Source organism: Pseudorca crassidens, chromosome 10, assembly GCF_039906515.1.
Source record: "Pseudorca crassidens isolate mPseCra1 chromosome 10, mPseCra1.hap1, whole genome shotgun sequence".
Lineage (NCBI taxonomy): Eukaryota > Metazoa > Chordata > Mammalia > Artiodactyla > Delphinidae > Pseudorca > Pseudorca crassidens.
This window is the reverse complement of record NC_090305.1, coordinates 20574678-20589804: the sequence shown is the minus strand read 5'-3', so window position 1 is coordinate 20589804 and position 15127 is coordinate 20574678. Positions and strand designations below refer to the sequence as shown.

At 37.8% G+C, this 15127-nt stretch overlaps 1 protein-coding gene across 3 annotated transcripts in view; it reads left to right on the top strand.

Moving 5' to 3' along the window:
* SLC17A1 (solute carrier family 17 member 1) overlaps positions 1 to 15127 on the top strand; it is an 85614-nt gene that overhangs the window by 62459 nt on the left and 8028 nt on the right. For all 3 annotated transcript variants that reach the window (XM_067755793.1, XM_067755791.1, XM_067755792.1), the window contains one exon: positions 3841 to 3977. In XM_067755793.1, the coding sequence (XP_067611894.1) occupies positions 3841 to 3975 (135 nt within the window). In that variant the 3' untranslated portion in view covers positions 3976 to 3977. The remainder of the gene's footprint in view (positions 1 to 3840; positions 3978 to 15127) is intronic.

Here is a 15127-nt window from a genome sequence, read left to right as displayed (position 1 = left end):
CACCTCATAGAGAATTTACAGAAAAGTAAAGACAAAAAGAAAGTCATACAAGCAGTGAGAGAAATAAGAAAGGTTGCCTTCAAATGAACAACAGTTAAACTAATCTCTGACTCCTCATCCACAAAAAAAGAAGCCCAGAAGACAGTAGAATGATATCTTCAGTATACTAAATGAAAATAACTGCCAACTTAAATTTGTAAACTCAATGAAAATATTTTTTTAAAGGAGATAACATATTTCAAACAAACAAAAATCAAGGAAGTTCAATTCATTAATGGGCATTTAAAGAATGTTTTTAAGCCTAAGAAAGTTGGAGGTACAAACAGGAATGAAGAACAGTAAAAGTGGTGTGTGCAAATCCACTTATTTACTTATTTGTTTTATTGTACAAAATAATAAAAGTGTCTTGTGGAGTTTTAAAAAAAACTACGTGTATAGAATGAATGAAGTAGAGTAGACAGTAACAATAGTAAATTAATCAGGAGAGGATAAATAGAATAAATTATTCCAAAGACTTCATGTTCTCTTGCCATAGGATAAAAGTATTAATAGAGTTTTGTGCACCAAGGATACATGTTGTAATTTCTAGGGTAATAATTTTTAAAATACAGAAAAATGTGTATAAATTTCAAAGTAACTGGAAAATGAAATAAAAAGCACTTTCTTTAATAAAAGAGGGCAAGACACAAGAGAAAAAGCAATATAGACCAGGAGTTGTCAATGTAAAGCCAACAAAATAAGTAGGTAAATTAAGATACATCACTATTTATTCACAGACTACAGAATTATTCTCCAGCTTTCGTTTTTAAATTGCATAAGTGTGTGTGTTAAAGTAAAAACCACATAACATAAATTTACCCTCTTAACAAATTTTGAGTGTATATTACAATATTGTATAGTTAGTATTGATAACTATATGCACATCGTTGTATAATAGATCTTTAGAATTTTGTCATCTTGCATGATTGAAGCTCTATACCCACTGAACAAGAACTCCCTGTTTCCCCTCCTCCTGGACCCTCTAATTTTTTAATACATAAAGATTAGTATTAAATTTGGGGGGTATGTGTATTAAAATTCCAAGACATAGAGTGTGGAACTTTCAAACCAGGAGAGAGGTGAAAACATGGAATAAATTTTTTTTTAAATAGGAAGCAAAAGCCCCTCAATATGAAAGAAGGTAAGAAATGGTGTGAGGGTTGGGGGTAGGACTATAGGTAGAAGACAGGACAAATTGAAAGCACAAAGACAGATGGTAGAAATAAATCCAAATATACCAAAGATCGCAATAAATATAGATGGACTAAACTCTGCAATTAAGGGACACATTTTGTAAGACTAAAAACAAAAGCCATTCATATGCTATTTATATATAAAATACATACCTAAAATAAAGACATAGAAACATTGAAAGTTGTAAGGACAGTATAAAAAATGAAGTAAACATTAACCAACAAAAGATGATATTATTATATTATCAGGAAAAAAGTTTTTCTTTAAGCAAAAATACTAGAAACAATGAGAATCAGCTACTTAGTGGTTTACAGTGTATATTTCCCCAGCAAAACTATCTTGTTCAAGTCTTAGCTCACCTACTTATAAGATATGTGACCTGGAAACGTTTCTTAATGTTTCTTAACGTTTCTTCTTCTAAGATGACATAGAAACCTCATGGTGTAAGGTAATTACCAAATCAGATCATGTATGCAAGTATCAGATGTTTATGTGTTCAATGCATAACAGCTATAAGTATTTTTAGTCTCATATACTTTTAAATCAGGAAAAATAAAAGTGTGTTTGCTATCCTATTGTTTAGCATTCTGAAAATGTTAGCAAACACAATTGTCAAGAAAACTTAATTACGGATATATACAATGTAAGTGTAGAGGAAAAATATAACATTATGTACAGAGAATGCAATTGTCTTCCTGGGGGAAAAAAAAATTAAAGTTAGGTAGCATACTGTGGAAAAATCTAAAGCACAGTATCGACCAATATTGCAAAATACCTATGGGTATTTTGAAAATTGTACAAAGTCCACAAGAAGTCCTAATTGTACAAAGTCCAAAAAGTTGCTGCACACCTATTGAGCAACATCAGTGAAAATATTAGATGGGAGAGGCACGTCAAGTTTCTAGGTTGGAACTGTATAATATCACTTATATGTGGAATCTAGAAAAATGGCAGAGATTAACTTATTTGCAAAAGAGAAATAGATCTACAGATGTAGAAGACAAACTTATGGTTACCAAGGGGGAAGGGGGGGTAGGATGAATTGGGCTATCGGGATTAACATATATACACTACTATATATAAAATAGATAACTAATGAGAACCTACTGTATAGCACAGGGAACTCTACTCAGTGCTCTGTGGTGACCTAAATGGCAAGGAAATCTAAAAAAGAGTGGATATATGATTCACTTTGCTGTATAGCAGAAACTAACACAACATTGTAAAGCAACTATACTCCAATAAAAATTAATTTTAAAAAATTTCTAGGTTGGACTTCAATTCCAAATCGCAATAGATTCTATTAACTTAAAATTACCACAAGCTTTATTATTTATCATTAAATTTCTAAGCACATCTTGGTTTTTTCCTCCACTTTCTGTTTGCCTACTACCTGTCAAATTTGGCATGTTTGATTATAGAAATCACTATGATTAAATATATATGTAATGTCTAGTTTGTCAGGAAACATTGTTTTATTTTTTTCAGTGTCTACTCTTAATTATATTTTAAATGAAATTGATGATGATTTAATAATGGTCAAGTTCTGAAAAGAATACATTCTATATAATAAAGTTTCATTTCAAACCAGAAGGAATGGATTGATTTTTTAAAAAACATAGTGGCAAGCCCACCTGAAAAATACAATTACACTCTGTTCTCATATTTACCCCCAGGTTAATTCTAGGTGATTAAAAAATGTAAATGAAGAAAGGAAATAATAAAGATACTAAAGTAAAATAGGAGTTAATAATTATTTAAGCTTTAGGCAGGACATCCTTGAAAAGCATGGCACCAGAGACCAAAACCCAATCACAATGCATTTTACGTTTAACTACATAAAATTTAACCTCAGCTGATGAAAAAGTAAAGGGCAAAGTGGTAAAGAAAATCTGAAACATAACTGAAATTTAATGTCATCTTTGAATATGGATTCCAAAAATAAATTACCTGTGCACAGAATCCACCAACATATTAAAATATATATGACACCATGATTAAGTAGGCCATTTTCTGTGAAAGTAAAAGTGACTCTATCTATTAATAAAATCTGTTAATGAAACTGATCATATTAATAGGCTGAAAGAGAAAATGTGTCAACAATTTTTATAAATAAGGAAAGCATATTTGACAAATCTTATTCAAAAGCATTGCTGTATATGTAATTAACCACCAATATATTCAAATTTATATCAACAAAAAGTGAAAAACAACTTTAAAGAAATAAGGGATGCTTTTGTAAATTTTATAAATCTAAACTCTGGATTACTAATCAGTCAGTAACAGTTATGATATAGTCAAATATTTCCTGATATGCAAACATGTTTATGAGATATTTCTAAATGAAAAACCATATGCATTCTTGGCTTTAGCACTATATACATACAATGTCCTTTTTGTACATGAAAAATTATATATAATAGATCTAAATCAAAACATGGAAAGATAAATAATGATTATCTTTGTAGAGTGAAATGGCTTTTTTTGTTCCTTATGATAGTGTTTTGCTGTGTTTTAGTGACCTGCATTGAGCCTATATTAATTTTAATATTACATTTTAAATGTTACAAAACACAATTTATAATTTTTTGCACTTTAATTCCTCAGGATCAAGATTCTCCCTGGCTTAAAATCTTCTTCATGATGGTAGCCAATAATGTGATAAGCCTAATCTTCTACCTTATATTTGCTAAAGCAGAAATTCAAGACTGGGCTAAAGAAACACAAAACACTTATCTCTGAAGGTAAGAAGTGATCCGATTAAGGGCAGATTTTGAAGCTGGGGATGCAGGAAATAGAGGAGCTAAAGATGGCCCCTGAGCAAACTGTGGTGTTGCTGACTGAGATGGGAAAAAATATGGGGTGCAGGTTTGGGGGAGAAGAGGGAACCATGTAAAGTCTGAAACTATTTGACATCCTGATGAGATGGCATGCAGCCCAGCGGATATACCAGTCTAGAATTCTTGAGAGATACTGGGGCTAGAGATATAAATTTGTGAGTCTGGGCCTCTCTAACATCTAAAGGTGAGGAAGAGAGGGGGATGCTTGCAAGGGAAACTGGGAAGGGCCTTTGGTGAAGTAGGAAAGACAGTTGAAGAATGTGGTGTCTAAGAAGAAAAGTGAAAAAGGTGGGAATGAGTACCCGTGGTAAATGCTATCAAGGGGTCAAATTATATAAGGTCTGTGAATTTATTAATGGGTCTAGCAAGAGTTACTTTAAAGGTGATCCTGACTAGAGTAGTTTTCAAATGAATGATGGAGACAAAGCGTCCATTAAAGTTCAAAGGAGAATCTGATATTGTGCCTTTCTTCTCTAAACTCTGTCAGTGGTAAATAAATAAATAGGAAAAATGTATTTTTGTAGAATTAGTTCAGCTAGTACACAAATAAGAATTGATAGATGTAGAAAATCCCCATTTTGCAAACCCCAGTGAATTAAGGGATCTAGGGTTGAGCATCAGTGGCTGATATCACAAAGAGAGACATAGAGACATTGTGTACATCCTGGTGAAAAAACGCACCACCATCAAGGTCTTGCTAAAAAGATCAAACTGAATGTGATCAAGCCTCAGGATACAGCTACTGTTTTCTAATAAATACAGAAAATAGAGAATATGTTGAACTAAATCCTAAGGATATCATCAGCAAATCTAAACTGTCTTATAATTGTCTTTAACAAATGAATTATAAGGAAAAAGAAGAGTGATGGAGGGGGAGTCTCTGATTCAAAGAGACTTAAAAGACATACAAAATGGGGCTTCCCTGGTGGCGCAGTGGTTGAGAGTCCGCCTGCCGATGCAGGGGACACGGATTCATGCCCCGGTCCAGGAAGATCCCACATGCCGCAGAGTGGCTGGGCCCGTGAGCCATGGCCACTGAGCCTGCGCGTCCAGAGCCTGTGCTCCGCAATGGGAGAGGCCACAGCAGTAAGAGGCCCGCGTACTGCAAAAAAAAAAGAAAAAAAAAGACATACAAAATGTTTAAAAACTGGCAAAACTAAAGTTTACAGTGATACATATGTGGGTAATAAGTCTATAAAGACATGCACAGAAGACATTACACTAAATGTCAGGATAGTCATTACCTGTAGGGGGAGGGAGAGGTTGTGATTAAGAGAGACCACATGGAAAACTGCTGGGATCCTGGTGATAGTCTGTTTTTCATATCCAAAGTTATGATTAAATGAGTGTTCATTGGGTGGAGACTTTAGGGTTCTCTATATAGAGTACCATGTCATCTTCAAATGATGACAGTTTTACCTCTTCCCTTCTGATTTGGATACCTTTTATTTCTTTTTCTTGTTTGATTGCTATGGCTAAGGAAGTGGAGACAGCAAGAATAGATAGCCCTATAAAGGAGAGCTGAGAAACGTTATGGTACAGTGGGGAGTTTTTTATATGTTTGTTGTTTTAGAATTAGATGTAATAGTATATAAACTGATGGTATAATCTAATAGTGAGGTTTCACAATATTGGAGAGAAAATGCACATGCAGAATTAAACTACTTGATTTACCAGGACTCGTTCATACTATGAGACTCAGGTTGAAGCAGCAGCTGAGGCCCTGTCCATAGGGAACTTAGAGAGCATGGCACAGAGGATGGAGGTGTGCCTCAGTGGGCACTTGCAGTATAGCTCTCCTTGAAGACTGTGAGCTTCTGCAAGGTACAGCCTAATGGCTTCACCACTGAAAATCATCCCAGGTCTTCACCCAGGTCCCCTCTTCCTCTCCCTAAAAAACCATCATGATAGAGAGAGAGTCAGGCTGGTGAAGGGGCTCTGACCACCATGCACATGTGTACATCCACAGAAAATAAAAGGGGAGCAATGCACCAGGCTGTAGAAGTCTGGAGAGTTCTGCCTTTCTTGGTCAGGAAGTGCTGCTGCTACTGATAACAGCAATTTTATAGGCTAAGAAAGTATTTGTGCTCAAGTAAACTTTTATTACACAAATTATGTACATATTAAAAAATGGTGTGTATGATTCCTCGTTTAAAAAAAAAAAAAAGTCCAGAGGGGATGAAATCCAAGCACAGTGCAGAGGCTGGCCTTGGATACAAACCCAGAGTTTACCCATAGTAGCTGAGAGAAAGTAGGTTTATGGACACAGACTTGGTAGGTCAACACATAGTTTGGCATTTTGTCTGTGCAATAAACAGTGAGGTTTTCACTTAAACTGTCCTCACTTCTTTTCATTCTTTTTTCTTTTTTTTTCTGTTCAGTGGCAGTGATTTCTCCTACTCTGTTTTCCAGCTCACTGATCTGTTCCTCTGTATCATTTAGTCTACTATTGATTCCTTCTATTATATTCTTCATTTCAGTTATTGTATTCTTCATCTCTGTTTGGTTGTTCTTTTATATTTTCTAACTCTTTGTTGAAAACTTCTAATTTCTCATTCTGTGCATCCATTCTTCTCCCGAGTTCTTTCATCATCTTTACGATCATTACTCTGAACTCTTTCTCGGGTAGATTGCCTATCTCCACTTCACTTAGTTCTTCTTCTGGGGTTTTATCTTGTTCCTTCATCTGGGACATGTTCTTCTGCCACTTCATTTTGTCTCAGTTGCTATTACTATTTTTATGTATGTAGTTGGTTAGTTATATTTCTCAACCTTGGAGAAGTGGCCTTCTGTAGGAGAAGTCCTATGCATTCTTGCAGCATACTCCTCTCTTGTCACCCAAGGTATAAGCTTTAGGGATTCCCCCTAAAAGGGCTGTGTGTTGTGGTCCTTCTGTTGTGGCAGTCTGCCTATGTGGGTGGTCTGGTAGGCTTGGCTGGCCCCTGGCCCTGTTGGTTGCCAGGCCTTGCCTTGTGTGGCTGCTGTTGCCTAGTAGGGCCTGGTCACAGGTGGCTGACTGCAGAGCCCCTCCCAGGGCCCCAGGGTTAGTGCTGGCTCACTGGTGGGTGGAGTCAGGGTCCTGAAGAGTCTGGGGCTGTTGCCCACCCACGGGCAGGTGAAGCCAGGTCCTAGTGTTAGTGATGGACTGCTGGCAGGCAGAGCCAGGTCCTGGAGTCTGGCTGCGGGGCCCAGGGATCCCAGAGCTGCTTTCAGATTGCTGGGGGAAGGGGTGGGGTTCCTGACACAGTTGCATATGAGGTCCTTCATGTCCCTGTGTTGTCCTGCTAGTGGGCAGGGCTGCGGCCCAGCTGGTCCCAGGGTAGGGTGTGGCCTGCTATGAGTGTGCTGTGTGGTGCTCAGGCTGTGGGACTGTGGTTTTCCTGTGTCTGGTGTCTGCCTCCTGGTGGGTGAGGCTGGTCTGGAAGCGAGTGCAGGCTTCCTGGAGGGCAGGGTCAGTGCCTGCCCACTGGTGGGAGGAGCTGGGTTTTGGTCTTCTGGTGGGCAGGGCTGTGTGTAGACGCCATGTCTAGAGGCAGCTGTGGGCTCAGGAAGTTTTTAGGCAGCCTGTCTGCGGATGGATGGGGTTGTGTCACCACCCAGTTAGATGTTTGGTCTGAGGCATCCCAGCATTCCAGACTGTTGGGTGGGGCCAGGTCTTGGTGCTAACAGGCCAGAGAGAGGGTCCCACACAGTGGCACCCACCAGCATCAGTGGCTCCCAAATATGTATGCCACCAGTGTCTGCGTCCCCAGGGTGAGCCGCAGCTGCCCCTCACCTCTCCAGGAGACTCTCCAAGACCAGCAGGTAAGTCTGGCCCGGGCTTGTATCAAATTACTGCTTGTGCACTGGGTCCTGGTACATGTGAAGTTTTGTGTGCACCCCTTAAGAGTGAAGCCATGAAGCCTCTATTTCCTGCAGTCCACTGGGACTCCTGAAATTAAGACCCACAGGCCTTCAAAGCCAAATGCTCTGGGGGCTTGTCTTCCTGGTGTAGGACCCCCAGGCTGGGGAGCCTGATGTGGGGCTCAGAACTCTTCTATGGGGAAACTTCTGTACTATAATTATTCTCCAGTTTGGTTGCCCACCTGAGCATATAGGACTTGATTATATTGTGAGTCCTCCCCTCCTACCCATCTCATTGTGGTTCTTCTTTCTGCCTTTAGTTGTAGATCTTTTTCTGATAGGTTTCAGTCATTTTCATAGATGATTATTCTGCAAGTAGCGATTCTGATGTGTTTGTGAGAGGAGGTGAGCTCAGGGTCTTTCTGCTCCCACATCTTGACCAATCTCCAAGGTTTTTACTTAAGAGACAGGAGTTGAGAGAAATGGAAAGAAAAGGAATCCACACTGGAAAAGGGTAAAATTACCATTATGAGTAGATGATATGATTGTTTACCTAGAAAATATAACTGGGTTGGCTGGAAAGCTACAGAAACAATAAGTGCACACAGTAAGTTCCCTGACTAACCTATTAATACAGAAAATTTTTTTCATGTTAAACAATAACTAGTTAGCAAATTTATTGAAAGAAATGATCCAAATGATGGTTGCAGGGAAATCTGATATGATCAGTCAAAACTTTATTTGACTCAGTTTGCCAGCACCAAGAACTTTCCAAAATGGTGCACTCACAAAACTTCACCAGGATGCATTTATGCTCAAGATTGCTGATTAGAAATGACAAAGATCTGGATCTGGAATTAAACATGTCTATCAATGGTGTCTTCGTTAATAAATTTTGCAAGTGAATGGAATATAACCGGCAGCTGAAAAATATGGGATCTCATACAAATATTTTAATATAGATATTACTGAGGCCATTGTTATGAATAAGCACATAACAACACTAGGAAATATTCCATAGGTGTTAGCAAAAGTTCATCTTCTATTTCCAAGGTACAGAGTTGGGCACAGCTATGGAAGCAATCACACTACTTTATTCAGACCCTATAAATCTTACCTGTTTCTATATATTTGACCTATTTAAATACTAAAAGTTTTTAGTTTAGTTTTCAGTTTAGTTTTATACTAAAGTTTTCCATGATTGTTATTTCTATTCATTTCTGTTTATGTCCAAGCAGTCATTATTGAATATTCTGATGTTATATTACAATTTCAAAAAGATTTTGACAAGTATATCTTAATTGAAAATTTAATTTTGATTTTGTAAAGTTATCAGCCTTTTCCATTTGTTGAGTTTTACTCATTTGACTTTCTGATATTGCATCCTCAAATTTTATGTGTGTGCGTGCTCGTTTTAGATTCCCAGGAATACTTTTTCATAGCCTTTAAATTCCGCCTTTCTGAGTCATTTCATTTAGTATGTGTTCCTTACAAAGTGTATATATTTGGGTTCAATAATTTCACCCATTCCGAGAGTTGTCTCCTATGTTAGCTGAGTTTAACCCAACTGCATTCATTGTGTTTACAAATATACTTCATTTTTTGTCATTTTATTTTATATTCCCTTAAAACAAAGTCCTCCTCCTCCTGCCCCCTTGCCTGCCTCTAGTAATTTGGAAGGTTTATGGAATATTGTAAGTTTGGGTTGTGCTTACACTCTAATGAAATCTTTGAAAATGTGTTCATTTTCCATTACCATGCTACGTTCTTTTCCTGCCAAAATATTTAACATATTCGACTTTTCTAATTACTTTTCTCTGGCTAGGACCAATTCTCTCTGAACTTGTAATTCCCCAAGCATGGTGTGGGTAGAATTTCCTCAGTTCTCCTGTTTACCTGGCCGCTGTTTCCATCTTCCCATCAGTCTGCAGCTGGAGGTCTGAGAGTTTGAATCCACTTTTCAGACCCTAGGCAAGAGGACAGCTCAGGGAACACCAGCCCGGGTAATGGGGTAGTTCCGGAGACGTTTTCCTTAGCTTTGCTTTTTGTTTTGATGTGCTGATGGTTGTTTCTTCAGTCATCTGCGTCTTCAGTGCTGTCAGCCATAATCAGCGGTATTTTTCCCTGTCAGTCAAACTGACACACTGTTGCAACGGTGATCAATCCCAACTTCCTATCTTTATTTAAGAAATTGGGGGAAAACAAGAAAGGGCTGAGTTACAGCCACGTGTTTCTCCTACAGCCCAGAAGTCATTGCCAAAGGGCCTGAGACGCCAGAATTGCAAGTGTCCACCTGGTTCCCAGATGCCCTGGCCCTGGGGCATTACCCTCTCTTACTTCCAGAGGAATGTACCAAACTTTTGAGTCTGGTAGGCATCGTGAGTTGATTTCCAATGTCGCTTTTTCATTTGATCCCCATTGTTTTGAATTTAGCAAATAGTCCTTGTTGTTTTTGGCATGGTGTAGTGCTCCAGTCTTTGTAATTTTCTGATTTTGCTTCTTTGAATTTATTTCAGTAGTTGTGTAAAGGGACATACATTCTGCCTGTGAAAGTTTGTTTAGAGCAAGGCTTCTCAGCCTTTTTGTGATGGACCTCAATTCACAATATAATGCCCAGAACTCCAAAGGAGAAAGATTATAGTGAAATAGTTATCAAGATATTTTAAAAACATGTTTATGATCATATATATGCTCCTTTATTAATTAATTAAATAATGAGAACTAATTACAGGTCTAATAGATCCATTGTAATTTCAAAACAGTGTTGAGCAAAACAGCATATTTTGCGATATTGGTAATAACTGTAATGACACAAGAAGATATCTGTGATTTCTTATGCTGTCAGTCATCAGTACTGCTAATATTACTGTGGTTTGTTGCCTACATTCATAATAGATAGAAATGTTAAATTTCAGCCAGAGGTTGGGGATATAAAGATGTATTTTTTTTCTATAAAGTTTGCAGATCCCAGATTAAGAACCGCTGCTTTCTAATATTCAACCAGATTAAAAAAAAATACTTTTAAAGCATTTTTATAAGTGCTGAGAAGAGAGCTACATCGTCAGGACTTCTATTCCTAAAGGAGATTTATGTTTTGTTGTGTGCGGTAGGGTGTGTGGGGAGGCGGGTATAGGGAGAGAAGATGAATGATATCTATAGTTTAAAACTTAAGATAATTCCAGGTTCTAATAGCTCATAAAGAACATGAAAGAGGGTAACGTGATATAGAGAGTCCAGGAGAGCTGCTTTAGTTGCAGATACAGGACGTGACATTTGTGTTGAGACTTCAGTGATGAGAAGGAGAGCCTCATGACAATCAGGGGAAAGGGTGCTCCGAGCATCAAAAATAACCAAGGGAAGGACCTAGAGATGGGAATGAGCTCAGTCTACCTAATGAGCTCAGTCTACCTAAGAGCAGAGGGCAGTGTGGTTGGAATCTAGTGAGTGACGGAAAGTGAGATTGGGAACTAGTTAAGGGCCAGATCCTGTAGAGCTTGAAGATCATGGTAAGAGCTTGGTCTGAATTTAATTCTATTTATAATTGGGTCAATTAAATGCTTTTGAGGAGGGAGGTGACTTGCCTAATTAATGCTGTATAGAGATCCTCTGGCTACCTTCTAGAAAAGGGTCTCTAGGAAAACAAGGGTGGAGGCAGGGAGACCAGACTGACGCTGTTTCAGAAGTTCATGTCAAAGATGTTTGTGGAGTGGGCTAAGATGGAGGCAGAAGGAATGGTGAGAAGCAGTTAGATGTAGACTCTGCAGGTAGAGCTGGGCAGACATGGCAGGGAGATTATGGATTGTGCAGGAGAGAGAAGAAACAAGGATGGGACCCAGATTTTGGTTTTAACAACTAAGTGAATAAGGAAGTACATTACACAGAACTCTCAGCATTTCATTCATGGTGTGTTGTCATACTTGCCTTTGCCACCTAACTGTTTTCCATAGCGGCAGTACCATTTTACATTTCCACAAAAAATGTGTGAGGGTTCCAATTCTCTGCATCCTTGCATTTGTTATTTCCTGTTTTGTTGTTTTATTATAGCCATCTATTGCGTTTGAAGTGGTTTTGATTTGTGTTTCTCTAATGATTTCTTTTAACATCTTTATTGGAGTATAATTGCTTTACAATGTTGTGTTAGTTTCTGCTGTATCACAAAGTGAATCAGCTATATACATATATCCCAATATCCCCTCTGTCTTGTGTCTCCCTCCCACCCTCCCTATCCCACCCCTCTAGGTGGTCACAAAGCACCAAGCTGATCTCCCTGTGCTATGTGGCTGCTTCCCACTAGCTATCTCTTATACATTTGGGAGTGTATATATGAAATTGCCACTCTCTCACTTCGTCCCAGCTTACCTTTCCCCGCCTGATGTCCTCAAGTCCATTCTCTATGTCTGTGTCCTTATTCCTCTCCTGCCCCTAGGTTCTTCAAACCATTTTTACTTTTAGACTCCATATAAATGTATTAGCATATGGTATTTGTTTTTCTCTTTCTGACTTACTTCACTCTGTATGACAGACTCTAGGTCCATCCACCTCACTACAAATAACTCAATTTCATTTCTTTTTATGACTGAGTAATATTCCATTGTATATGTGTGCCACATCTTCTTTATCCATTCATCTGTTGATGGACACTTAGGTTGCTTCCATACCCTGGCTATTGTAAATAGAGCTGCAATGAACATTGTGGTACATGACACTTTTTGAATTACGGTTTTCTCAGGGTTTATGCCCAGTAGTGGGATTGCTGGGCCATATGGTAGTTCTAGTTTTAGTTTTTTAAGAAACCTCCATTCTGTTCTCCATAGTTGCTGTATCAATTCACATTCCCACCAACAGTGCAAGAAGGGACCCTTTTCTCCACACCCTCTCCAGCATTTATTGTTTGTAGATTTTTCGATGATGGTCGCTCTGACTGGTGTGAGGTGACACCTTATTGTAGTTTTGATTTGCATTTCTCCCGTGATTAGTGATGTTGAGCATCCTTTCGTGTGTTTGATGGCAATCCGTATATCTTCTTTGGAGAAATGTCTATTTAAGTTTTCTGCCCATTTTTTGATTGGGTTGCTTGTTCTTTTGGTATTGAGCTGCATGAGCTGCTTGTAGATTTTGGAGATTAATCCTTTGTCAGTTGCTTCATTTGCACATATTTTCTCCCATTCTGAGAGTTGTCTTTCTGTCTTGTTTATGATTTCCTTTGCTGTGCAAAAGATTTTAAGTTTCATTAGGTCCCATTTGTTTATTTTTGTTTGTATTTCCATTTCTCTAGGAGGTGGGTCTAGAGGATCTTGCTGTGTTCTACCTATGTTTTCTTCTAAGAGTTTGATAGTGTCTGGCCTTACATTTAGGTCTTTAATCCATTTTGAGTTTATTTTTGGGTATGGTGTTAGGGAGTGTTCTAATTTCATTCTTTTACATGTAGCTGTCCAGTTTTCCCAGCACCACTTATTGAAGAGGCTGTCTTTCCTCCATTGTATATTCAGGCCTCCTTTATTAAAAATAAGGTGATCATAGGTGCATGGGTTTATCTCTGGGCTTTCTATCCTCTTCCATTGATCTATATTTCTGTTTTTGTGCCAGTATCATACTGTCCTGATTACTGTAGCTTTGTAGTATAGTCTGAAGTCTGGGAGTCTGATTCCTCGAGCTCCGTTTTTCTTTCTCAAGATTGCTTTGGCTATTCAGGGCCTTTTGTGTTTCCATACAAATTGTGGAATTTTTGTTCTAGTTCTGTGAAAAATGCCATTGGTAGTTTGATAAGGATTGCATTGAATCTGTAGATTGCTTTGGGTAGTATAGTCATTTTCACAGTGTTGATTCTTCCAATCCAAGAATATGGTATATCTCTCCATCTGTTTGTATCATCTTTAATTTCTTTCATCAGTGTCTTATAGTTTTCTGCATACAGGTCTTTTGTTTCCCTAGGTAGGTTTATTCCTAGGTATTTTATTCTTTTTTTCCCAATGTAAATGGGAATGTTTCCTTAATTTCTCTTTCTGATTTTTCATCATTAATGTATAGGAATGCAAGAGATTTCTGTGCATTAATTTTGCATCCTGCTACTTTACCAAATTCATTAATTAGTTCTAGTAGTTTTCTGGTGGCATCATTAGGGTTCACTATTTATAGTATCAGTTCATCTGTAAACAGTGACAGCTTTACTTCTTTTCTGATTTGGATTCCTTTTATTTCTTTTTCTTCTCTGACTGCAGTTGCTAAAACTTTCAAAATTATGTTGAATAATAGTGATGAGAGTGCACAACCTTGTCTTCTTCCTGATCTTAGTGGAAATGGTTTCAATTTTTCACCATTGAGAATGATGTTGGCTGTGGGCTTGCAATATATGGACTTTATTATGTTGAGGTAAGTTCCCTCCAAGCCTAGTTTCTGGAGGGTTTTTTTTTTATCATAAGTGGGTGTTGGATTTTGTTGCAAGCTTTTTCTGCATCTATTGAGATGATCACATGGTTTTTCTCCTTCACTTTGTTAATATGGTTTATCACATTGATTGATTTTCATATATTGAAGAATCCTTGCATTCCTGGGATAAATCCCATTTGATCCTGGTGTGTGATCCTTTTAATGTGCTGTTGGATTCTGCTTGCTAGTATTTTGTTGAGGATTTTTGCATCTATGTTCATCAGTGATATTGGCCTGTAGTTTTCTTTCTTCGTGATATCTTTGTCTGGTTTTGGTATCAGGGTTATGGTGGCCTCGTAGAATGAGTTTGGGAGTGTTCCTCCCTCTGCTATATTTTGGAAGAGTTTGAGAAGGACAGTTGTTGTCTCTTCTTTAAATGTTTGATAGAATTCAACTGTGAAGCCATCTGGTCCTGGGCTTTTGTTTGTTGGAAGATTTTTAATCACAATCTCAATTTCAGTGCTTGTGATTCGTCTGTTTATATTTACTATTTCTTCCTGGTTCAGTCTCAGAAGGTTGTGCTTTTCTAAGAATTTTCCCATTTCTCCCAGGTTGTCCAATTTATTGGCATATAGTTGCTTGTAGTAATCTCTCATGATCCTTTGTATATCTGCAGTGTCAGTTGTTACTTCTCCATTTTCATTTTTAATTCTACTGATTTGCATCTTCTCCCTTTTTTTCTTGATGAGTCTGGCTAATGGTTTATCAGGGTTTTTTTTATCTTCTCAAAGAACCAGCTTTTAGTTTTATTGATCTTTGCTATTGTTTCATTCAAGTCTTTTTCA